General features: G+C 37.9%; 1 protein-coding gene across 3 annotated transcripts in view; it reads right to left on the bottom strand.

The window, feature by feature from the left end:
• Positions 1–7,037: 7,037 nt before the first annotated feature.
• The window catches only part of LOC140759692 (DNA polymerase eta), a 46,836-nt gene continuing 26,412 nt past the window's right edge, over positions 7,038–27,461 (bottom strand). Inside the window, exons 11-15 of one of the 3 annotated variants that reach the window (XR_012104257.1) lie at positions 9,817–9,931; positions 9,588–9,754; positions 8,769–8,860; positions 7,944–8,037; positions 7,818–7,863 (exon numbers count right to left, since the gene is read on the bottom strand). Coding sequence is in view for 2 of the 3 variants with exons in the window: in XM_073096322.1 (XP_072952423.1) it covers positions 7,607–7,863; positions 7,944–8,037; positions 9,588–9,754; positions 9,817–9,931 (633 nt within the window). In the remaining variant the exon portion in view is untranslated. Of the gene's footprint in view, positions 7,864–7,943; positions 8,038–8,768; positions 8,861–9,587; positions 9,755–9,816; positions 9,932–27,461 lie in introns of all 3 variants that reach the window. The other 2 variants (XM_073096322.1, XM_073096324.1) reach the window with 2 other exon arrangements.

Here is a 27,461-nt window from a genome sequence, read left to right as displayed (position 1 = left end):
CATTTTGTTCCAATAACGTTCACATTCTTAGGTCTAGGAACTAAATACCAAACATCATTCCTAGAAAATTGCTCTAATTCCTCATGCATAGCATTTACCCAAGAATCGTCTAACAATGCTTCCTTCACATTTTTAGGTTCAAAAGAAGATGTATAACAAGTAAATGATACCTCACTTTGGATTTGTCGTCTTGTCTTAATTGGTCCATTCACGTCTCCGATCACTTGTGACAGTGGATGATTTGATTTCACTCTAGCAGATGGTTCCGGTACGTTGCAGTCATTTTTGTTCATTTCAACTTTGTCCTCGTCCTAATTCTCAATTTCCAGATCAAGCTCCTTTCCTATTTCTTCGTAATATGTATCTGCAGAAACAGAAATAGAAGTAGCTTTAGTTAAGTCAGTCGAGGATTCATCTATCATAACATTAGCAGATTCCATAACAGTAGAAGTTTCAAGGTTAAATACTCTGTAGGCTCTACTATTATTCGAGTACCCCAAGAAGATGCCTTCGCTACTTCTAGTGTCAAATTTAGTCAAATATTTTTGATCACGCAAGATATAACATTTACTACCAAAAACTCGAAAATATTTAACTCTAGGTTTCTTACCTTTCTAGATTTCATAAGCAGTCATATTTGTACCTGGTCTTAGATAAACACGATTTATTACATGTACCGCTGTATTGACCGCCTCTACCCAAAACCTTTGAGTAACCTTTTTAGCATGAAGCATAACCCTAGCCATTTCCTGCACAACTCGATTTTTTCTTTCAACAATCCCGTTCTGTTGTGGAGTTATAGGAGCTGAAAACTCATGTTGAATACCAAGTGAATCGCAAAATATAGAAAAATTTTCATTTTCAAATTCTCTACCATGATCAGAACGAATCCTAACTAGGATTGTAGATTTTTCATTCTGCAATTTTAAGCATAGTGATTTAAAAACTTCAAAGGTTTCAGACTTCTCATGTAGAAAGGCAACCCAGGTATATCTGGAGTAATCATCGACCATTAAGAATATATAGCGTTTACCTCCAAGACTTTCAGTTTTTGTTGGACCCATCAAGTCCATTTGAACTAATTGTAGCACACGGTCAGTGGTAGCTGTATTTACCTTCTTGTGTGAGATACGAATTTGTTTTCCAATTTGACACGAACCGCACACTCTTTTTGACATTTCTTTTATCTTAGGTATTCCTCTTACCACTTCATGTTTGGACAGAGTAAATAATTCCTTGTGATTCACATGTCCAAGACGTTGATGCCAAAGATCTGCAATGTCGAAAGACGCACTGTTACATTTCAGTTTATGTGAAGTTCCAACGACATAGCAATTATCAAATGTTCTAGATCCATAACATATAACATTACCATCATGATCTAGAACAGTACAATCATTTTTGGAGAATTTTACCTCATAATCTTCATCACAAAATTGACTGATGCTTAATAGATTTGCTTTCAAGCCCTTAACATAAAGAACATTTTCGAGACTAGGAATCCCTAGAGTACTTACCTTTCCTTTACCTATTACCTTTGATGAATTATCATCTCCGAATGTCACAACTCCCCCTTCATGTTTTTCAAGATTAGAAAATAACGACTTGTCACCCGACATATGTCTTGAACAGCCACTGTCTAAATACCATAAATTAGAATTTAAAGCTTTCAAGGCTGTATGCACAACATAACATTTCAAATCACTTTTCTTGACCCATATGGTTTTTGTTTTCATCCCATAAATGAAAGCAGTTCTAGGTTTTTGCAAAAATTTACAATGAGGTCGAATATGCCCTAGAATGCTGCAATGATAGCATGTCGGAACAAACCCTTTTCTACTCACCTTTTGTCGAGGAGTGTGACTAAAGTTTACCTTTGGTGCCGTCAAAGATCCACCAGTTTGTAGATTCAACTTCAATTTTGAAGGATTCATCCAGGATTGCTTTGAAAATACGATTGATGGCTTCAGGTATTCTTCCTTTTGTATACCTGCAGAAACAAAAACAGTTTTATTATTATTTGAATTACCAGTATATCCAACACTATACCTGTCTTTTCCAGAGATCTGAGCTTTTAGAATCTCATCCAGTTTGTTCTTCCCTTTTAGAAATGTAACTTCCTTATGCAATCGCTCTAGTTCAATTTCATCAGCCTTCATTTTATTTTTCGCATTGTCAAGTTGTTCAGAAAGGTCTTTGACACGTTCAAGCTCCAATTTGTACTTCTCCTCAAATTGAATTCTTTCTGGTTCAATTTCCTTGAGTCGTTGAAGTAGTCTAAGATTGCTTTTTTTGAGTTTAAACGACTTCAGGTACAAGTCATTATATGCCTTTTGAATTTCAGATTCATCTTCCTCAGCCGGTAGCATATCAAGATCATCTGTACTATCAGTATCATCAACAGAGTCAGTATTAAGCAGAGAAGAGGCAAAGGCTACAAAGTTTTCTTCGTCTTTATCAGAATCATCATTAGATTCATCTGAATCATCCCAAGTAACTTTCATAACTTTGCCCTTTCTCTTAAGACGATTAGGGCATTCTTGTGCGATGTGTCCAAAACCAGAACATTCAAAACATTGAACTTTATTTTCAGAATTCTTATTTTTCTGTTTGACATTGTTGTTGCTACCACCTGTATTCGAAGTCACAGTATTCTTCTTTTTCACAAAAGTTTTGTTTTTTTCAAACTTTTCAATATTCAACTTGTTTGGCTTCCGAAAGAATTTATTGAACTTTTTGACAAACATAGCCAACATCTCAACATCTAAATCACCTTCATCTTCAGACTCCTCTAAATTTTGTTCAACAGTGGATAGAGCTATCCCTTTGGACTTCCTCGGTTTTGAAAGACTGGACTCAAATGTTTGTAGATTTCCTACCAATTGTTCAACTTTCATAGAGTCAATGTCCTTATTTTCCTCAATAGCTGTAACTTTCGCCTGAAACCTTTCTGAAAGAGACCTAAGGATCTTACGGACAATTCTATTTTCAGGAATTTTCTCTCTTAGGTTGAAACTGGAGTTGACTATATCACTTAACTTTGCATAGAACTCATCAAATGTTTCATTCTCCTCCATACGTAGGGTTTCAAAATTAGTAGTCAACCTCTGAAGTTTTGAAAGTTTTACAGCCATGGTACCTTCATGAGTTGTTTCTAAGATCATCCAGGCTTGTTTTGCTATTTCACAAGTAGATATTCTTCTAAATTCTTCCGAGAAAACACAACTAAAAATTGCATTTATTGCTTTGCTATTCCAGCCAACTTTTTCATAATCTGTTTTATCCCATGACTCAATCGGTTTTTCAACTAACTCATCATTCACCATGTACATTGGTGGACTCCAACCGTTCATAATGGCCATCCAAACTTTCTCATCCATAGACTTCAAATAAGCTCTCATCCTAGCTTTCCAATATCCATAATTTGATCCATCTAGAATAGGAGGTCTAATAGATGAGGGTCCATCTCTATGAAAATCCATGCCTATTTGATCTCTCTCAAAGGGTGAGAGAACCTGCTCTGATACCAATTGAAAAATCCCTAGACACACGTATGTATCTAACCTCTAGGCAATGATATTTCTCGTTCGCTTAAGTAAAAGTCGGAAGAAATATTAAAAACGAAAGTAGAGATGAACGCCAAGATTTTAACGTGGAAAACCCAAACGGGAAAAAAACCACGGATCCAAACTCGGATCAAAACCAATCACTATGATAGTAACAGTTACAAGACTGACTCACAAAACAACCCGTCGATCCAAACGACTTTGTTCCTCTCAGTCTTGATCGCTAGAACCCACGATTCACTGCTTCTTGTGATTGAAGTCCAATCTCAGTAGCCTTCGAGATTGATCTTTCATCTAGATAGCCCTTAAGACGAAAGATTAAGATTTGTAGATGCGAAGGGCCTTGTTTGTTGAAGAACCGATGTAGCTTCCAAAAAGTCTCCTTGAATAATCTTCTTCAACTCCCCTAGGTTAGGGCAACACTATCCTTATATATGATCTCCAAGATAGAGCCAAATCCAAGTCATATTCGTACTCACGAAAATCCAATAAATTGCAAACTTCATAGGTGCGTTCGAACGGCCTAACTTAATCTCAGGTGCGTTTGAACGGGCCCAAGTGCGTTCGAACGCGACAGCTTGAATTCTTCAGGTTGCGTTCGAACGCGTTTGTGAACGCTGCTCTCGGTCTGTGTGAACGCAGTACCCGCGTTCGAACGCGTTTGTGAACGCGGCTCTCTGTCTGTGTGAACGCAGTGCCCGCGTTCGAACGCGTTTATGAACGCGGCTCTCTGTCTGTGTGAACGCAGTGCCCGCGTTCGAACGCGCTTGTGAACGCGGTGAGAACGCGACGGCTTTTCTCCAATGATCTTGAAATTCTTCACACCAGTGATATTCTAGACTTGTATAAAGCTCAAATACATGAAAAAATACACTTATAAAATTTTGTACAACATTGCTAACAAATAAAAAAACTAACATAGTAAACAACAAAAGTTATAAAATCTTGATGCAAATTAGAGATATCACACTTTAACTTAAAAATACGTGGATTGGTATTGTGGGAACATCTCCCTTCAAGATTTAGCCATACTTTCGTGGTATGCTGCAATAAATAAGACCGTTGGTGAGAGATTTGTCTATTGAATTCAACAACCATGAGAGAACCATGTCATTGCATCTCTTTCATAATTGAACAACAGCTATATCATTAGTCAGTTTTGGGAGAGAGCCATCAATAAACCCAAGTTTATTTTTGGCATTTAATGCCATCTTCATGGCACATTTCCATGTGGAATAATTTTCTCCATTAAGTGGGGCGGAGTCAAGTATGCCCCCCGGGATGATCTGTAGAATGAAGAAAATACGACGATGAGACATGACTTATTGATCATGATGTTGGATTCGTCATTGGATTGATAACTGAAGACTGATCACCAGAATTTTGAGAGTCTACAAGGGAAGACATCCTTGCTTTGATACTATGTTAAAAATTAAAGTACACGAGTTAAAAGAAGACTAAAAGGGATTACTCTCTTTAATATATTATCATAGCTATGGTTATATGTTATATATAACTACATGGAAAACCAAAATAAGAAAACAAAATCTGTGGTATCAAAAAGAGAATATTGTCTAATTAGTAAATCATAATCTTGACCAAATGATAACTTTCATATGGTAAGCTATCAATCTTCAAGGTATTATAATAAATCGTAATAAATGTCAACACTAGTACAACATTGGGGCTAATTGCAACCAGGCCTTCACCAAATTTGTGGGTCTTTGATCTTGATATTTCCCTTTTAGTTTTCTTTTATTATTTTCCATCTGTCTCCTGGATTCGTGGAAAAGAAGATTTCTTGAAATTGATATTATAGATCGAAGGATTCCTGAAGTCTAATGTTTTGTGTATATGGTTTTGCTTTTCCCCTACAACTTGAACCCCTTAAGAAGTCCAATCTACTATAACAACACCCACTCCCATAGAAAACATTATCACCACCACTAAGATCATGGCAATCTAGGGGATGATGTACCGGGGTCTATGTTTAGAGTTAGATTTTGGGAGAAAGAGGAGGCTAAGGGATTGAAGAAGAGGTAAAACAAGAGGGGTTTAGAGTCCCATGGTGGTGAGATTTATTTTGGTGTTTAGGATTTGGATAAAAGAGTGGGAGTACAAGGGGTCGAAGAAGAGGGCATTTTAATATATAATTTAGTCATATGCTAGGCACGTGACAATTTTCTTTTAGAAACCTTAATGACAAACTAAAAGCACTTATTTGATAATTTTGTAGCTGCAGAGTGGGAGAAGAAAAAATTATTATACTAGTATTGATATGAGTTATTATTTACTTGCTATTCTAGTATCATAGATTAAGCATTCTTTCACTTGTGGAATAAGAATTAGCTTCTTTTAGAATAAGCCTCTTCATACTGATATAATAACTAAACAAATACTTAGACTTATACTGATATAGTAATTTCCTATTTCTCTTTCCTCTCACTTTAAAACTACCGAATTATTCTTTAAAAAATTTATATTTTTGTCCTGTCATTATATTATTATACTATCTTTTTCTCTCAAAGTCACATCAAGTGTATCCTCATCCATCTCAAAAATCATAGTATTATATTTTGTTTTTCTCAAATATTGCATTAAGTGTACTCTCAATATATCCGCATTGTCTATATAATTCTGCATTATTTTTAAATATGTAAAAAAATTTATCCCCCATGCAAAATAATGTTTGCATTGTATAGTAAAAAGCTTGCACAACCTATATAAATATAATGCATATTTATATATGTAAAAATATTTGTCCACAATGCAAGTAAATATATCTGCACTATATGGTAAAAAGCCTGAATTATCTACATAATTCTACATTATATTTAAATATGCAAAAAAAAATTTCACAGTGCAAGAAAATTAGTAACACTGCATGGTAAAAATTTCGCTCTGTCTAAGCTTGCATTACAAATAAATATGCAAAAAGAAAAAAAAAATTGTCCCCTGTGCAATAAAAAACATATCCATGCTGTTCCGCACTATCTATATAAATCTACATTACATTTAAATATACAAAAGATTATCCACAGTACAAAATAATGTCTACATTATATAGTAAAATTGCATGGTAAATAACCCGCACTTTTTTCATAATAACTTACACAAGTAAACATTAATTAAATTATTATTTATGTATTAGTACTTCTTTCTATCCACTGAGTATAATGGTCAGTATAAAACATCACCAATTTGTAGTACAATTTCACTATTCTTTTTTACTGTAATTTTAATTATATATCACATCAAATATAATTATTACTCTTTATACTAATATACAACTAAATATTAGAATATTTCTACCTATATTAGCTCTCTATCTTCTAGTATAAAAAATTAAAATAGTTCTTCTAGAATTGGCGTTAAGTGAAAGCAGCCTAAGGACAGGATGCATTATTCAGGATTAATTTGACAGAAGCTTCTTCACAAGAAAATGTCAAAACCATGTTAAAGACAGTAAAATAAAAGCTTATCATCTAGCACAAATTTTTAAACAAAGAAATATTCTGTACAGATATTTCTGCTGATTTTACAGTTACATAAAGTAAATGCCTTTTATGCTGCTTAAATTTCTAAGTTTGATACAAAATTTACAACTACTGAAATACATAACAAGGAGGAACAATAAATCTCCTGCCATAAATGTCAACTCCTTGGCCGATGCCTAAACTTTTAAAACCCACTGATCTTGCAACGGTGCATTAGGAATGCAGCATATAGCGGTCCTTGAATGAGACAGAAAATGCATTTTGATGCGTGATCAGCAGCCACATGCTTCAAAGTACTATATATCCATCCTTGAAAGATGCATTCTTTAATGCATTATTATGAAGTCAGTGATTGCACAACTGTTATCATATAGGTAAACATAAAGCTAATCGAGTTTACATGTAGACAGGAAACCTTGCATCAGTGTGATCCTTCCTTGGGTTTCAGTTCTCAAGACATCTCAAATGGTCACGTTCACCATTGCCTTTTGGCTATAGTAATATTAGGCTCACCGTTATCTATTTAACAAGGAATGCCAGCCTCTATGACTTTTTCATTGGTGAGAAATAGTGAATGATACTAGAACCTCGTCTATTTGTGCTTGTCTGCTTGGATGCATGAAACCAACCATGTACTTCTTTTTGAATCTCCAATGGCAGCTCATCAATTACGGATGCATCAATATCCGCAATACTGAAAGTCCATTGATCACATTGTTCTGAAGCTCGATGCTGAGCGTTACCGTCTGAAGGAGTCCCTTCTTGCTCCATTGAATTCACTTTTGAAACTTCGTCACATCCTGAATTAGTGTTTCTCATAAGTCGTATCAGAAGTAATAAAAACACTAGATCAACAGAGATGGTAGAGAACCATTCTAACCTGAATGAACTTGACCAAGACTATCAAATGATCTTTTTCTGGTCGAGAAAGAGGAGTCCCTAGAAGGAAAGAACTTCAAAATGGAATAAGGTTCCTACAAAACAAATTATAACAGTTAGATGAAGCAACATAGAGATCGAACAATATATGTCTTAGAGAGGCAAATGCTAGCAAGTAAAAATTAAAAACTAAATGTGTCTCACGAGTACTGTGAATTCCAAGTAGAGATGTTTACAAACCACAGAGCTAGACAATACCTGTAAACACAATTCTACACTGCTTGCTTAGTTCTACTTAATCCTTTTATATGTTTGATGGTAAGGTGTCGAGTTTCCTTCTGTTAAAATCCCATTAAGAGAATGGAAAACCAAAAGACAGAAAGGCTGAGAACAAATTACATATGCATGTCAAATAGGCCATCAATCGACCAAACAAAAGCTTTTAATTATGACAAACAGATACCTGTTAATGGCACCCAAATTATGGGTATATTATGGCCTAAAAGGTGGATAATTGAGTGAAGATTAACGGTTATTATATACAAGAAAATAATATATCTTATTGATCGCTGCATCTACTCTTTTAGCCAGCAAACTGAAAAGGAGCAGTCAAGCTCCTTCTGTCTTTATGACACTTTGGCAGAAGATAAACCACTATTAATGACAGGCATACAGGAGATATGCACCACCGAAACATGTTAGGAGAACACACATAGAAGTCCAACTATTTTCATACAACAATGTAGTCCACTAGGTCTTTTGAACCTATATTATTTTGCCACTACATGGAATTTTCCATTTAAAAAGAAGTGGCAATTTTGCTTACTGTATTGGGCTATGCTTTGATATGAGTCTACTTTGGCTAGAAAGGGGACCCGGCCTTCACTCTCCAACAGAATAGGGTCCAAACAGATGCATCTGATAGAAAATGGTGCAAACATGATAAATTAATTGCAATTGGTCACTGGGTGAGTTCTATATAAGCTAAAGCATATCAGAACCTACTGTTTGAAGTGGACAGTAGAAATATTTCAAAGGGCTTAAAAGTGATGTTATTCTCCAGGATTGACTAAAGCTGCATTATAGCAAAGACAGATAAACTACTATTGTGAAAATAGATAGCAATCAGAAAACCTTTAGAAGAGGCCAGTCATAAGATCTATGAGTACATCTGAAAGCAGGGTGCAAAAGTGATGAAAGAAAAGAAAGAATATAAACGGAAAGTTGCAACCAGCCCAGAAGATGCCCATACTGGCTTAAGCAGACAGTGGGAAAGAAGAGAGGAAACATGCTAACGAACAATATTATTCCAGCTTACTGAATAACCAGGCTGCTAGGTGTATTGCAGCTCAGTCTTCAAAAGTATCAACAAATATGTGGCGACAAACCAGAAAGTGCAAGTCACCTGTCCTCTTCCTTCAAGTGCACAAGTCGCATCACCCATATCAACATTTTCAGTATTTTCTAAATCAAATCCATTTTCAACTCTCCATTCAGATATAAACATCCATACATAAGAAACTGATGAAAGTAAGCAGGAAAATGGTGACTTAAAGTCCTGAGTGTATGAGAAAGAAATAAAAGCTAGGAAAAGCATCATGGAATACGACACTTGTCGATAAAATGCATGTTGATGAAGGAAAACCTTATTTCTCATTTTTCCTTGTGATGCTCCACTTATGTTAATGTCAGTGGATATTCCTTGATCAGCAATGGTTTTGTGATCTTCGACCACTTTCTCTTCAGACGCAATTGGACAGCCTTTCCCGTTTTGAGTTGATGTCATGTAGCCATCATTTTCTAAATGAGCATCTGACATGAAATCAGTCAGAAAATGTAGTAGCATAAGGTACGGAAAAGTAAGATAAGAGTACCATTTCCTGTAGTTAGAGGAATGTCGTTTAGTACGAGTGAGTCGTACTTGTAACCTTCTGATGAAGTGGATGGCGAATCGTTACAACGAAGAAATCTTAAAATAGAGCTTCTTCCCTACAATACATAATGTAAACCATATAAAAGATGTCATGAAGTTCAATCACGACCTTACAAGTATAAAAATGTCTATTCCAAAGTTTAAGAATACACAATGGGAGAAATTAAATGAAGAATGATTGACACACAGAAAATAATACTTTAAAAGAAGCATATTAGAGAACTACATAGTGTAAGGAAGGATCTGGCACCATATTTAAACAAAATAATTAGCACTTTATCCAGAAGTGCTCAGAAATTAGAGAAGACATGAAAATACAGCTGCATGCAATTTGCCAAGTGATAAAAAATTTCTAAGATAATGATTTTAAGTGAAGTGCAGCACTACATGTGCCATGTGTCGCATACCATCTTGACAGCTTGATATCATTGCCATTGGGATAGATGAGCGAATAATTTGTAATTCAATGTGCCTCTGAATACATGAGAATGGATGGCATTTCATTGATTTACAGAGCCACACAAGATATGTTGCCCAAAGCAGCACATGGGGCAGATTGTTCTAAACTTCTCATGTGTCTTTTAGTCTTATAAGGTCACCAGACATGTGTTCCTGAAAGATAGGAAACCTGTCACCTGATCTGCACTGCATGTCCCTTGTAGTGTTCCTTATATGGAAATCAGAGACCATGTAGTTATTACATATGAATGGCCATTCTTATATGCATATGGCAATTATGTCTGTTCGCGTTGAGTCCTGCACATTTCTTGAAACTGTGAGACAAGTAGAGCACTCAGGAAAGATGTCAATTGACTGTTAAATAGAAATGTCCTCAGATCTTCAGTGATACTCAAAGCAGGCTTTCAAACCATTCCACCAATTTCCTGATATGAAACAACCATGAGGGCGAACCCAATTCTAACTAAGTTCGGCACATAGAGGTGGTTCGGCACATAGAGGTGGTCAGGGGCATTTGCGACTTTTTGTTGGCTGGTTATCTAGTTATATTTTACTTTCCTTTGCTTATTAGTTTGCTTTGGCAGATTAGTTATTACGTTTGCGGGTGATGTGGACTGTATTTGCTTATGTGGATTAGTCTGATTGAGCTTGTTCGATCTGGCTAATCAAGTCAGGTTCAGGTTTAATTATTTATTAGAGTTGTAATCAATTAGGCCTTAGAGTTTAATCTTTGATTGATGTATTAGGGCTGGTTTGAATCAGTTGAATCTAAGTCGAAGTTGACTAGGACGACCAAGTCGATTGGGGAGCCACTATATGAGAATTATTGAATGAATTGAGTCCTTGCCCTAATTTTCTCCCTCTCTCTCTCTCTCTCTCTCTCATACATTCTCTTTCCTATTGTCGAGCTCAACCCCGGCCATCGCCACCGCCGCCCTACCCCATCGTCCGACCGCCCTCTCTCAACCCTAAGAGTTAGTCTCCACCCCCTTCGTCTAGCTCACACACTATCTCACATCCATCTCAGTCACTCAGTCATCTTACCATCTTCCTAGCCCTAACCCTAGTCATATATCCTTTTTCCATCAACCACGTCTATTTTGGTCATTGTATCAGCCATAACTTTTAATATAGCCATCCAAACGACAAGATCTTGGGTGTGTTAGATTCCTTACTTCCAGAGGAATAACATATTCAAATTTTAAGTCATTTCAATGGGTAGATCGACCAACATTACCTTCACAAACTTTGTCTTCAGTTTTGTCTAGAACTACCTTTCAGATCGGTTCAATCATCTCTGAGAGTAATCATAACATCTTTGGTATCTAAACAGGCCGAACCTTGGACCACACATAGAAATGAAAACCACCTGATCCATGGCTTCAAGGCGTGTGATAAAGGAGAAAGATGTACTGGGGACATCATGATACATTTAGTTAGAGTCTTTTCTTATTCCATTAGTTGTTTATTTTTATTAAAATAAAATTCCTTTAAGTTGCGTTCGAACGCGGAAAGGGTCGCGTTCGAACGCGGAAGGGGTCGCGTTCGAACACCCTTTCAAACAACTGCATCAAGTTCACAAAAACAGAGAACGCAAAATGTGTGTTCGAAAGCGATCGAGTGCGTTCGAACGCCTGCATCGCGTTCGCACATACAGAGAACCCCTTTCATGCGTTTGAACGCGATTGGACGTATTCAAATACGATGGGTAGGATTCCACTAGGATTAGGGTTAATTATTGTTATTAGGGCTTATTGGCTAGCCTCTATAAAGGTATGGATGGCAGCTAAATTTATTATGCTATTAGATTATTAATTTTTTGCCTTCTATCTTCTCTCTATTCTCGCTACCCTAATCTCCCTCCTCCCTCTTCACCAACCTACCACTTCTCTTGTTGGCAAGCTCTCCTAACTTCTAATCTACCTTGTCTGTCGAGTCCTTCCTTTTCTTTAGGATCTCGACCATTTCTTCCACTTCAACCCATGATAACCCTAACCGTGAAGTCAATTCCTTTGGAGTGACCACGGTAGGATAAAGTCAACCAACGTCGATAGGTATGAATATGGGCTTGGCAGATAAACTTAGGGGCATGTTCCAAACATTACTGCATAAAGTAGACACAATGCAAAATGATCATAATACTTTAAAGGAGAATATGTCATGAACCGATCGGCTTCGTCATCTCCTCGACGAAGATCGGTGCCTCAAGAAAGACCAGCGGTGGGACAACACCAAACCGATACCCCACGGGTCCAAGTGCGACATGTTAGTGTCAATGATCCTCTTTTACCTATACCTACACATTATCCCCCACCATTACAAAACCCAAGACCGGCGGTGGTGGAACCCGAGAGGCAAGCGGCACCAGTGCGAACGGCACGCTTTGACTTTAAGGATGAGGTTGATCCCTTCGGAGATGGTGATGGACGTGTAGAGAAGGAGATCAACATGTATAAAAGTTTAGACTTGAATCAAGAATCTTTTGCAAACCCGACAATGCTATTCGAGTGAGAACCGCACGCTTTAACTTTCCAAAATTCCAAAACGGTGATCCAACGGATTGGCTGTTTCAAATGGAGAAATACTTTGACTGTCAAGGGACAGCAGAGGACACAAAGGTCCAGATGGCAAGCTTTTACCTCCAAGGAACGGCATTGCATTGGTATCGATCGGTATTCGTGGTAGAGGATTTATCAGTTGGGTTGACTTTGGTAAAAGAATTACACATAAATTTTGAACAGCGTTATATGAAGATTTTGCTGCCACATTAAGCACGATGGTTCAAAGGACGACCGTATTGAAGTATTAAGTTGAATTTGAAAGAGTTAGTAGTCGTTGTGAGCCACCTTGGCCCGGACCGACATTGATGAGCACATTCATTTTAGGGCTGCGGGATGAGATACAGGTTGATGTTCGTGCTCTTTGCCCTACCACTCTTGAGGAGGCCTTGGCGAAGGCCGTGAGGATGGAGCAAAAGCATAAGGCTCTCAAGATGGCAACGAAAATAAATTGGCACAACGTGATAGACAATTTGCGCCTAGAACACCAGTTGGAAATTCTACGAGTACAAAAACAACAGCTACGAGTACTAGACCACGACCACCTTTGAGATCTTCCGATGTTAGAGGAGACACTAGACCCCTCTCGCTCAAACTCTCACATCTGCTCAGGTGGAGGAGCGTAGAGCGAAGGGCCTTTACTTTCGATGCGATAAACGTTTCATCCCCGGCCATCGATGTTCCAAACCGATCGAGAGTGTGATGCTCATCAACGATCTCAATGAGGATAATGAGGTTGTTGGTGATGGAGAGTGTTTAGAGGAGGTCCATGAGGAGGCCGTTAAGGAAGGCGCGAAGGAAGATATCCAAGCTGAAATATCGATGCATGCATATTCAGGTACTTTCGCGTCGAGGATGTTACGGGTAGACGGACTCGTTAGAAAGCATTGTGTGCACATTCTCATCGATTCCGGGAGTACACAACTTTCTAGACGAGAGGTTAGTGAGATTGGGCTTGGATGCTAAATAGACCACGGGGTTTGATGTTGCTATTAGAGACGGTACAAAGTTTAAGGCGGAGAGCTTGTGTAACTTGGGTCAATATTCGGGTGTAAAGAAATGACATCAGTGGACTCATACCCGTTGGCGCTGTGAGGAGCGGACATTATTATTGGCACTCAGAGCTTACAAAGCTTAGAACCCGTCATTTTTTATTTCTAGAGCATGTGGATGAAATTTAAGCAAGGAAACAAAGATGTGCGGCTTGATGGCGTTCGATCTCCGTAGATCCCTATGATGCAGCCGATGGTGCGGCTGCCATATGCGAGTGATTTGGCCTATATTCTACAGTTAGGACCAGCAAGAGACGAGCCTCAAATGAGTCCAGATACTACCATTGAGTTGTCTAATTTATTAGATAAATTTTCTAGACTGTTTGAGGAACAAAAGGAGTTGCCACCAAGGAGAACGGCAAACCACCGCATAGAGATTGTGCCCGGGGCTGCACAAGCGAATGTGAGGCCATATCGGTATCCACATATGCAAAAGAAAGTTATCTCCAAGATGGTAGTCGAGATGTTGGAGCAACGCTTTATTCAACTAAGCCATAGCTCATACTCATCGCCTGTGCTATTGGTGCGAAAAAAAGATAGGACACGGCGTTTTTGTGTCGACTATCGGGCACTAAACGCTATTACCGTCAAGAACCGGTACCCTATTCTGGTTATAGAGGAGCTGTTGGACGAGCTTGCAGGGGCGACTATATTCAGCAAACTTGACTTGAAGGCCGAGTATCATCAAATTAGAGTTCACCCAGCGGATGTGCACAAGACTGCATTTCAAACTTCGGACAAGCATTACGAGTTCCGGGTGATACCTTTTGGTCTCACTCACTAATGCTCTAGCTATTTTTCAAGACCTCATGAATGATATATTTTGACCTCTATTGCGAAGGTATGTTTTGGTATTTTTTGATGATATTTTTATAGTAAGACTAAATTGAAGCATTGGCGGCATTTGGAGGATGTACTGAATTTGTTGAAGCAAAACCAGCTGAATATCAAGAAGTCCAAGTGCCTATGGGGAGTACCACAAATGGAGTATTTATGCCACATTATCTCAGCGGAAGGTGTAGCGGCGGATCCTAAAAAGATGGCATGCATGACCGCTTGGTCTAAATATTTTTGGAGTATTTATGCCATATTATCATCGCCAGGTATGGCAAGATCGCTGCTCCTCACTTTTTTGTTGAAGGATTCTTTTAAATGGACGAATGAAGCTACTACAACCTCTGAAAAACTAAAGACAGCAATGACGACGGCGCTCGTTTTAGTGCTACCGGACTTCACTCAAGAGTTCATTGTGAAATGTGATGCGTCGGGAGTTGGCATAAGAGCTGTACTAATATAAGGAAGATGTTCCATAGTGATGCAAATCTAGTATGAATACAATGTTTTGGAGAACAATCAACCCAAACAAGTAACTAAAGTAAAATATAGTAAGCAATAACTGATAAGAAGTTAATTGATTAAAAGGAACACTACTAGATGGAAGGAGAGAAAACTATTCAGATAAGGCAGTAGCTTCCTCAACTCTCAAATAGGTACGTTGATAGTAGAAAGGCCTAAAATATGGTGTAAGGAAAGACTTTAGAGTTTAGGTTTACCAATAAATGGAATAGTAGTGCTTTTACTTTGAAACCAAGTCCTCTTCACGTCCGGGCATCCAAAGATTCTCTTTCACTACTGGAATCTTCTAAACAGTAGCAGTAACCAACGAAAAAAGTAGAGATTGAAGAGGAAGAGAGGTTTAGAGCGGAAGTAGAAGAGATTAGAGAAGAATCTTAAGACAGAGTAGGAGAAAGGGAGAGAAAGAAAGAGAGAGAGAGAAGAAGACCGTAGGAGAGAAAATGAGAGATTTCAAATAATTCTTATTCCAACTTGTCCTTGTTTCTCATGCAATAATCCTTAAATAAGTTAACAACTTTGATTCTAGCTGATTCTAATAGAAACTTATTTCCTAATAGGACTCTAATTGATCATTACCTAAATTAACTAACCCAATTTAGGTAATAAATCAATGTGGACATCCCCCACATACAAGCTTACCATAACTATCAATTGAGATTCTAATAGGAATTTATTTCCTAATAGGATCCTAATTGATTAAGTCTTACCTAAATTGACCAACCCAATTTAGGTAATAACTCAATGCGGACATCCCCCGCATATAAGCTACCATATCTATCAATTGACTAATTCAATTGATTATTTGAATTAAAAATTAACAATTAGACCAAAATTGGACTCAAGCAATTCTATTTTGGTCAAATTGAAGATGGTGCCCACATCAATTCCCTATGGGTGGGAAAATTCTCGACTCTAACGAGATAGACTCCATATACTTCTGATGTAGATCTTCTTGTAGTCTCCTTAATTCATCTTCCGCAATCCAGTTAGTGTCAGAAATGTAGCGATCTTTCCATCGAGCCAGACATCGTCGATGTGTACCCAGTTGTATTTTGGTCTCACGCACATCAAGTATAACAATCTAGTTAGTGGATGTCGACTGCTCAAAAGGTAGTGAGCTAACATCTGTTAGTTGCATTGGGCCTCCATGATATGTAAACAAATCAGCAACACTGAAGATCGGTGAAATAGACATCTCAGGTGGAAATTTTAACAAATAAGCATTACTTCCCAACTTGGCAAAATCTTTCTACTTGCGGTGTTGGTTTGCTGCTTTTTTATATTTATTTGTAGATACCTGCAGCTTTTCAAGAATCTCTTGGTGCACTTGGTGAATTATTTGAACAAAGGTTTCAACATCAGCACTATTTCTTCTATTATATGGTATAGTTCTATCAAGGTAGTGGGAAATAGGATAGCCATATATACTCTCAAAGGGTGATTTTTCAATGGATCTATTGATAAAACTATTGTAAGCAAATTCAGCTTGAGAAAGAACTAGATCCCACTGAGAGGGTTTCTCTTCAACTAAACACCTCAATAGATTACCCAATGATCGATTAACTACTTCAGTTTGACCATTTGTTTGAAAATGATATGCACTACTATATTGTAATTTAGTGCCCCGTTTAGACCATAAAGTTCTCCAAAAATGACTAAAAATTTTTGTACCCTATTTGAAGTAAATGATTTTAAAAAACCATGCATACGAACTACTTCTTTAAAAGACAAATATGCTATATGAGATGCATCATATGATTTTTGACATGCAATGAAATATGCCATTTTAATGAATCTATCAACAACTACAAGAACTGAATCAATTTTACTCATTAAAGCATATACTAAGGGTAATTTAGTCATGTCATGTTGGAATTTACTTTTTTCAAGAATTAACATGGTTTTATTGTCAAGGCTTACATGGTCTTTTGTCTCTTGTTTTCTAGGATATGGTGCATCCCTTTGTGGATGTAAAGTTACTTGTACATTGTCCTTAATAAAAGTGTATGTATTTTTCTCCCCATTATACATTATCTTCCTATCATATTGCCAAGGTCGACCTAACAAGACATGACATACATCCATAGGTACTACGTCACACCAAACTTCATCCTTACATGATTTACCAATTGAAAATTTAATTAGGCATCTAGTTGTAATAGGAACTTCACCCCCACCTTTAAACCAAGCAATCTTAAAAGGTTTATGCAACTTATTAGTTTTCAGATAAGCTTATCGATCATTTCCTGAGCAACAAAATTATCTATGCTTCCACTGTCTATGATGACTGAACATAATTTTCCATTCGATGTGCAAATAGTGCGAAAGAGACTTCGCCGGAGCCACATATCCTCATGTGGAGCCCTTGGCGTTAGCATTACATGATGCATGACAAGTAAATGACCCTCAGTATCACCAATTGCTTCATCTTTAGAGATGTCATCTTCTAATTCATTCTCATGTTCATTTTGACCGTCATCATCAGTTAATTCATCTTCTTCTTGCTCAATTAAATTAGATTGATGTGTAAACTTTCTTAGAGGACAATAAGAAGAACGATGACCAGGTTGCCTACATTTGAAACAAGTTAAGGGTGTAGGTCCTAATATACCTTTACTCTTAGCAAGTACATCAGAATTAGATTGAGGAAAGACTGTTTGTGTTGATTTTGGTGGTTCCTTCTTGACAACTTGCATCCTAGTTGTGTCTTTATTTGAATCAATTTTACGAAACCCTTGTCTTCTAAGTTTAGCTTCAGCCTTTGTGGCTTTGCTATAGGCTATGTCAAGGCACAAGGCATCACACATGATTAATTCATCTTAGATTTGAGGTCGCAACCCATTAGTGTAACGGGCAACCTTTTGCTCTTCACTTTCTTGTAGTTCATTTCGCGCAAGTAAAGAATAAAATTCTTTAGTGTATTCTTGTACAGTTTTGGATCCTTGTCGCAAATTTTAAAGTTTTTGGAAAAGTGTTTGTGTATAATCAATAGGTAAAAACTTCCCCCTTAAACTTTTCTTTCATATGGGTCCAGGAATTGATTTTATCTTTTCCTTTTTTGATCAATCATTTTGGATTTGTTTCCACCAAATTAACGCATGACCTTTCAATTTGAGGCTAACAAATTTTACTTTTTTGTCTTCTGGGATTTCTTTCCATTCAAAAAATTGGTCTATATGATCGATCCAATCCAAAATTCATCAGGTAATAATTGCCCTTCAAATTCGCTAACATCAATCTTAATTCCCTGATCCCACCTATCAACAGACCTATGTCTCATGTGATGTGCATAATAATTCCTATCATCATCATTCCCTATATCTTGGACAAAAGTGTTGCCTTGTCTAGATGCTCTAGGAATATTCTCTGGTTGTGGATTGACTCGGATGTTACCTAAGTGTTGTAAAATTTGATCCATTCCTTGTTGTAGTTGTAGAATTTGATATTGTAGTTGGGTGACATTTCTCTAATATCAGTTGTGTTAAAATTTGTATTTGACATAATTCCAAAATAAGCTAGACAAATAAAGAACCTTCTTTTTTTATAGAAAAGATGCTGAACTATATCTATATGCAAGCAAACCCAAGAAAAAGAAAACTTGCTCTAATACCAAATGATGCAAATCTAGTATAAATGCAATGTTTTGGAGAACAATCAATCCAAACAAGTAACTAAAGTAAAATATAGTAAGCAATAACTGATAAGAAGTTAATTGATTAAAAGGAACACTACTAGATGGAAGGAGAGAAAACCACTCAGATAAGACAGTAGCTTCCTCAACTCTCAAATAGATACGTTGATAGTAGAAAGGCCTAAAATATGGTGTAAGGAAAGACTTTAGAGTTTAGGTTTACCAATAAATAGAATAGTAGTGCTTTTACTTTGAAACCAAGTCCTCTTCACGTCCGGGCACCCAAAGATTCTCTTTCACTACTGGAATCTTCTGGACAGCAGCAGTAACCAACGAAAATAGTAGAGATTGAAGAAGAAGAGAGGTTTAGAGCAGAAGTAGAAGAGATTAGAGAAGAATCTTAAAACAGAGTAGGAGAAAGGGAGAGAAAGAAAGAGAGAGAGAGAGAAGAAGACCGCAGAAGAGAAAATGAGAGATTTCAAATAATTCTTATTCCAACTTATCATTGTTTCTCATGCAATAATCCTTAAATAGGTTAACAACTTTGATTCTAGCTGATTCTAATAGAAACTTATTTCCTAATAGGACTCTAGTTGATCATCTTACCTAAATTGACTAACCCAATTTAGGTAATAAATCAATGTGGACATCCCCCACATAAAAGCTTATCATAACTATCAATTGAGATTCTAATAGGAATTTATTTCCTAATAGAATCCTAATTGATTAAGTCTTACCTAAATTGACTAACCCAATTTAGATAATAACTCAATGCAGATATCCCCCGCATATAGCCATATCTATAAATGACTAATTCAATTGATTATTTGAATTAAAAGTTAACAATTAGACCAAAATTGGACTCAAGTAATTCTATTTTGGTCAAATTGAAGATGGTGCCCACATCAATAGATTTTCTTAATAAGGCTTTTTTACAAAAATCTTAACAATTATCGACTTACGAGAGAGAGATGTTGGCAATTCTGCATGCAGTGACAAAGTAGAGGCCTTATTTGATCAGTAGGCTTTCCCCTCCCTGTGACCCTCCCCTTCCTTGATGAGACAATTCATTATCCGAACCGATCAAAGGAGTCCCATACTTTATGGGACAACATATTCACACTCCGGCACAGCAGAGATAAGTCACAAAATTGATGAGGTATGATTATGAAATTCAATACAAGAAAGGAACGGAAAATAGAGCGGCGGATGCACTAACCAACCCGACCCCGCCGAGCTTGCAGCCTATTCTTCTCCCACTTTTGCTTTTCTTGATGAGCTGAGGTATACATATACATCTGACCCAGATGTTTTAGATTGTTATAAGAGGTGTTAGATGATCCAAAGCGCTATCCAGAGTTAGAGAATCGAGGTGGTTTGCTGCTGGACCGCAGATGCATTCGTGTGCCCGCAAATGATGGATTGCGGCAGAAATTGTTGGAACACTTTCACCAAACTCCAGAGGCTGGTCATGAGGATGTCTTGAGGACTTATAAGAGGATATCTCAGAGTTGCACGTGGCTAGGATTAAGGCGGGATTACTACAGCCTTTACCTATACCGAACTGTGTTTAGGAAGACCTTTTTATGGACTTCATAGAGGGTCTTCCGCTGGTACGTGGTTATTCTGTTATCTTTGTGGTGGTTGACAAATTGAGCAAGTATACGTACTTTTCGGCATTGTCACATCCTTTTTCAGTCAAGTCGGTGGCTGAAATTTTTGTGAGAGATGTTACTCAGTTAAATGGCATGCCACGAACGATTGTCTCAAATCGTGATCGTATAATTATGAGCGATTTTTGGATAGAGTTTTTCAGATTATAGGGGATTCGATTGAACTTTAATTCGACCTACCATCCATCCACAGATGGACGGCCAAACTGGGGTGGCCAATCGAAGCATTGAGCAATACTTGAGATGCTTTGTTGGAGAGATACCGAGACGATGATTGGAGTTCTTTTATGGGCGGAGTAGTCTTATAACATTGCCTACCATAGCAGCATTGGCATGACTCCATTTGAGGTGGTGTATGGACGCACGACTCCGACATTACGCGCTTATGACCCAATGGCATCTGCAGATCGGACGGAGGTAGACTTAAGCTTTGATGGATAGAGACACCACATTGAGTAGGTTGCGTGTCCATCTTAAACTTGCTCAAAACTACATGAAGCAAATTTATGATCGCAGCCATAGGGAGTAAGGGTTCGACAACGACATTTAGGTGTTTGTGAGGGTGCAACCATATCGACAGGTGACCTTGCGTCCAATGCGAAACTATAAGTTAGCACATCGCTACTTCAGTCCGTTTCAAGTGTTAGAGCGTATTAGTCCGATTGCATATCGTTTAAAGCTGCTAGAGGGGTTGAGAGTGCATCCTGTCTTCCATGTTTTATTGCTGAAAGAGCGGATTAGAGATCATAAGATCGTTGGATCAGTTCTACCGAAGACATTGGAGGAGACAGATCGTAGAGCCAGTTCGTGTACTTGCTAGGTGCCGATGATGATATGGTACCAAATTAGAGATGGAGATTCTAGTCGAGTGGCTTAGCAAGCCATCTGATGAGGCGATATAAGAGTTGGAGACTGATATTTTGGAGTGTTTCCCCGACTTTTCACCTTGAGGATAAGGTGGAAAAGCATGGTGGGCTGATATATTTAGTTAGGGTCTTTTTTTATTCCATTAGTTAGGGTCTTTTCTTATTTCATTAGTTGTTTATTTTTATTAAAATAAAATTCCTGTAGGTCACGTTCGAAACGAAAGGAGTCGCGTTCAAACGCCTTTGCAAACGCCTATATCAGGTTCACAAAAACAAAGAACGTAAAATGTACGTTCAAATGCGGTCGGGCGTGTTCGAACGCATGCATCGCGTTTGCACATACAGAGAACGCCTTTTGTGCGTCCGAGCACGATCGGGCGCGTTAAAATGCGATCGACGGGATTCCACTAGGATTAGGGTTAATTATTGTTATTAGGGCTTGTTGGCTAGCTTCTATAAAAGTGTGGATGGTAGCCAAATTCATTATTAAATTATTGATTTCTTGCCTCTTATCTTCTCTCTATTCTCTCTACCCTAATCTCCCTTCTCCCTCTTCACCAACCTACCACCTCTACCATTGGCAAGGTCTCTCCTAACTTCTAATCTATCTCGTCTGTTGAGTCCTCCCTTTTCTTTAGGATCTCGACCACTTCTTTCCCTTCGTCTTTATCCTTAACAACATCCACCATCCACCCTTATCTCCATTATCATCCATAACCCTAACATCCACTCCACCCGTCACCACCACCGTTATCTGCACTATATCGCGTTTTCGTCCCAGTTGCAGTTCGAATCTGTGAAGGGCGTAAATATGAAAATCGTAGATTAGAGAGTTACGTATCGATTCCACTTGATTTTGTAATTTTCTGAATACAAGGGAATATTTGGTGAATATTTTCCCTCGATTGCCCAAACTAGTTCCTACAATAAATTCAGATCTTGAAGGAATCGTTCCATACCCTATCACATCGGTGCACGGTGAGGAGCAAGGGGTACTTGCCCTCAAAACTCTTCAACTCGCAGGAGCACAGTCGAGTCCAGATCTGCCCACGTCTGTTATAGACCAGATCTGGAATGATTTGAATGTAAGAAAATTGTGTAAGTTTATATGGAGGTAACCTTGGAAGTTAGCATTCTAATGGATCTAGTTTCACAAGAATCCAATATTTGGATGAAAAGTTATAAATGAAGCAATGAAGGAAGGTCGAAATAGGGCAGAATAGTAAATATTCGACGTTACGACGATCGTCGAAGGGTTGTGGTGGACGACCGTAAGGTATGATGGTTGCGGGAAGAGGTGGCTAGGGTTTGGATGCTTGAAAGGGTTCTACGATTATAATCTACTCCTGTGAAAATAAAGACGATCTAATGGCTACGATAATATGGTAAATGCAAAATAAATAAACTTACCTTAACTCAATATTCATTCAACACTTTTATTCAATGATAATCAATTAGTGCTACACTCCACATATTTATAGAGGCTAATCCTAGACCGACTTTCATTAAGATTTGCCTTATTAGCTTATATTAAAGATAAACATAACCTAGATATAAATATGATTTACCTAAATCAGCCTTTCTTATCTTTTTCGAAATGTTTTTTCGTTCTGCCACAAATAGATTTCTAATATAGAGAAACCTTGAATACGAAAGTTATAGATTAGAATATCGTCGATCTTTTCCAAGTGGTTCCATAATATTTGGACGACTTCTGAATATTTGCAGAATATTTTTTTAAAACTGCGCAGAAGTTAATTGAACTAAACTTAGCTAATTAAATAAACTCTAATCTACTTAGACTCTAACTAAACTACATAAGAAGAATAAATAAGATAACTAGGCTTGATCCTTCGAACCGAATATCCCTAGATGTGAGCCGATCTGACCCAGATCGCATCAACGTCCATGGAGACTTAATGCTAAAAATGATGAGGGCCATGAACCGACATCATGAACTCGTCTAGCTTCTCACCCCATTGGCCGCTGCTTGGGCAGAGACGACCAACCTAAACCATGCCCAAATGCCACAACCAAGGCCTTCAACATTGGTTCCGACCGTTCTAGCCCCACCGTCGGCCCCACAAGCTCCTTTCATTCCTCCCTACCAGAATATGGAGCCCTTGCTGCCCTATCCAGGAGTGGCTAGAGCAGCAAACTCAACCTTCCAAGAACCAACCAATGACAGGCACGAGAATCGGTTCAGTTTGGAGAACTTTGATAAATATGATGATTAGCCAGAGGAGCAAGACCAAGAACCACGTGAGGTAAAAATGAAGAGAAATTATTAAAGAATGGGGCAGCATCCCACCCCGGCCAGACCTAGGCGGGAGTTTGATTCGAACGGCAATCATGGGATCCAAAGCCGAACGGTTTGGCTAGATTTTCCGAACAGTGGAGATTCAGTTGATTGGTTATATCAAGCAGAGCAATTCTTTGCTTTTCAGAGGACGTTGAAGGGTCAAAAATTGATGTTAGCAAGTTTTCATTTGGAAGGATCAGCCCGTCATTGATACCAAGCTGCCATCACGCACCGAAACTTGGATTGGTGGGCGACATTTAATGTCAGCCTTACTAAATGGTTTGGAGCAGCAGGTTATGAGGACTTTGATGCTCTTCTCACTAAGACGGTTCAGCGAATTATTGTACTTGCATATCAAGAAGATTCCGATCGAATCAACACTCCACACTTCCACCTTAGTCGAATGTACTTTTGAAAAGTACTTTCATATCGAGGCTGCGGAGAGAAATCCAAGCGAATGTCCAAGCGCTTCGACTACGGACTTTGATAGAGGCCTATGAAGATGTCATACTCATAGAGAAGAAGCATAGGGGCCTCTGAAGTCAGATGAGGACTGCTGGACTCAGTTGAGATGAGAGGTACCTGGTTCGGCCAAACCCGACGGCAGAAAACTTTTCTACTGGATTGAAGATGGCTACTATTAGTTTTGGACTGAGGCCACCCCTTTTGACCTCAGCTGATATAAAATAAGGGGCTAGACCTACTGTTCAACACCTGCCTAGGTAGAGTAGAGATGAACCGAAGATCTATGTTTTAGTTGTGATGAATGCTTTACACCCGGACACTGGTATGCGAAAGTGATGGGAAGCATAATATTGGTTGCTACGTATGAAGAGGTAGAGGAGAATGTTGTTACTGCTGAGGAAGAAGAGTTCAGATGAGACAATGGAAGAGTACGTGGTAGAAGAAGTGCAAGCCGAAATTTCTATGCACGCGTAGTCGGGAGCAATTGCACCAAAGACACTTCAAGTGACGGGCTGATCAAGAAGCATTGTTTACACACCCTTATCGATTCAGGGAGTACGCATAACTTCTTGGATGAGAGGTTAGTGAAGAAAATTAGGTCAAAGGTGGAACCTACTACTGAGATCGAAGTGGCTAGCAGTGATGACACAAGGTTAAAGACGAACAGATTATGCTGTAGGGTAGAGATTCTTGTCCAAGGTAATGTACAAAACCAGATTACAAATGAGGCGGTCAAACAAGGCATCAAAGGAAGAGCTAGAGGAAGAAATAGGCGAAACATTTAGTCATTGGTGTAAGGACCGACGAAGGCATGTAGGAGCTACAATTGGGTTATGGTTAGCCTTCACGACTTCGCACCTTGAGGTGAGGGAAGCGTGGTGGTATGTCACAAACCAGCCATGGGGGCGAACCTAACTCTAATTGAGTTTGGCACATAGAGATGGTCAGGGGCATTTGCATCTTTTCCACTAGCTAATTATCGACTTCGCCCTTTTTCCCACATCCATCTCAGCCATCTTACCATGTTCCATAACCCTAACGCTAGCCATATATCTATTTTCCATCAACCACGTCCATCCAGCATTTCCTAACCTTTGGTCATTGTATTAACCCATAACTTTTGATCTAGCCTCCAAACGACGAGATCTCGGGTGCGTTGGATTCCTTACTTCCAAAGGAACAACATATCTAAATCTTAGGTCATTTCAACAAATAGATTGACCACAATTGCCTTCGCAAACTCCATCTTCAGTTCTATCCAGAATTGCCTTTCGGAAAGTTCGATCATCTCTGAGGGTAATTGTAACATTTCCTTTGAGATTCAAAGAAGAGAGTGACATGATCCTGTGGCCCAAATGACATAGAACAACACCTCATGTCGGCCAGCATGTTCCCATGCTGACAATATTTAAAACCTTGGCTAGGATAAAGCAATAGTTTACATGGAACAATGGAAGATTAACATCTGACAACAAAAGCATGCAATTTGATTTTCCTACAAAGCACTATCCTAACCTATAGAGATGCAGCATTTAGTTGCATTTTTGAAAGAGTTTTCCACCTATCAGGACACTTTCATTCTCAGGCAAAGTCAATGCCCACCTAACGTGGTTAAAGTTCGGTCTAGTTCTTGATTTGGTTGTAAAGAACCTCTCCTATAACTAAATTGTTTAAGAACATATTCTTAATCCTTCTGGTACAAAGCTCCCATTCAGGCTCAAAAAGTGGTGCCTTCCAAAATCCTCACTGCCGAGCAAAAGCTTAAATACAAAATTTGCTTTAACTAATTGCACCTACAAATTGGCTTAACAAATACCTTATACTATCGCAATGAGCAAGCAATCGCTGGAGACAACCTTTCGAAGGTTGCTAGTGGTTCGTGTCCACCATCCACAAATCTATTGGTTAAACTGACATAATCCTTAGGATGGAGAACAGTAGCTACTATCAGTGAGCAATAATAGCTCGATAATGTAAGCTTTATTACAAACTTTTGGGTTTTCAAGTTTACTTATATACCCCTAAATCCCAAAAGAAATGAAAAAACTAAGTCTAGGAATTCAGAAATCTGGATCCATCCATTTCTGCTTGAAGGAAGGTATTCGTGTAACCCAGTATGGTCCTCTTTGTTCCTTCTTGAATATCTATGAACATATGTATACAGGTCTCAATCAAGCTTCAAAGAATTAGAATCGGGATCGACCTCCTAAAAAAATGACATGTATTGGCCACATCGGCCAAATTGGATCAAATCAGACTATTTTTAATTACATAAAATTCTAAATATTATTTAAAAATGCATCACAATTTCTTAAAAAAATTTAAAAAAATAATAATTACTCACATATGAAGCCTAAAAACTAAATAAATACTTACTCAAAACTGCTGCAAAAAAGAAGAGAGAAAATGGAAGAAACAAAAAGAAAAAACAGTGAAAGAGAGGAAAAAAATTACAAGGAAGAAATAAGAGAAGAAATAACCATGGTAGAGAGAGAGAGAGAGAGAAATAGTGAAAGCAAGATACAAAGAAAGAAAAATAGTGAAAGAGATAAAGAGAGAAATAGTGAAAGAGAGGAGGAAATCTAGATTGGGATCGGGATCGGGATTAGGATCGGCCTATCCTTCGAACCATGGTCTCAATCTTCCTAGTGAAGAACAATAAAAAAAATCTTAACAAAAGAGCCAAAATACGAATTTAATCTACAGCATTGAAAAAGCAATAAAAATCCAAATGTAATGTATCATAAAGCCTTGTAATCAGAAGAAGCCTTATGTGGTTTAGAAAGCATCCTTATCAGCTAAATTTTCATTTATATATGTTAACAGTTCCATTTAAATTTTGATGTGGATTAATCCCCTCATAATATAAGGTTGAAGATTGAAAACTCGAGTTCAATCAAAAGCAACCAAAGGAAAAAAAAAAAAGGTCTTAAATCTTTAAGCAACCTAATTGAAATTAACTCATTGGGCCAAAAACAAGAGGAGATTCTGAACCTTCAAGCTAAATTAGTCAAAGCTATACTCATTGAGAAAAATTACCGACATATATGAATTGTATTATATTATCAGTTATAATTACTTGGTTTGTGTCCCAATATTTAAGAATTGACTCCTAACTTCAAATAACATGATGTAGTAAAATGATGTGGCACAATGCCAGCTTCTAAGCATTTGCATTATTGTATATAGCTTACTAACTAGATCTAAACAAAGAAAAACTGTCA

Source organism: Typha angustifolia, chromosome 4 (assembly GCF_048772165.1).
Source record: "Typha angustifolia cultivar Huaian chromosome 4, ASM4877216v1, whole genome shotgun sequence".
Lineage (NCBI taxonomy): Eukaryota > Viridiplantae > Streptophyta > Magnoliopsida > Poales > Typhaceae > Typha > Typha angustifolia.
Note: the sequence above shows the minus strand (reverse complement) of the source record. Positions and strands in the feature narration are given on the sequence as shown.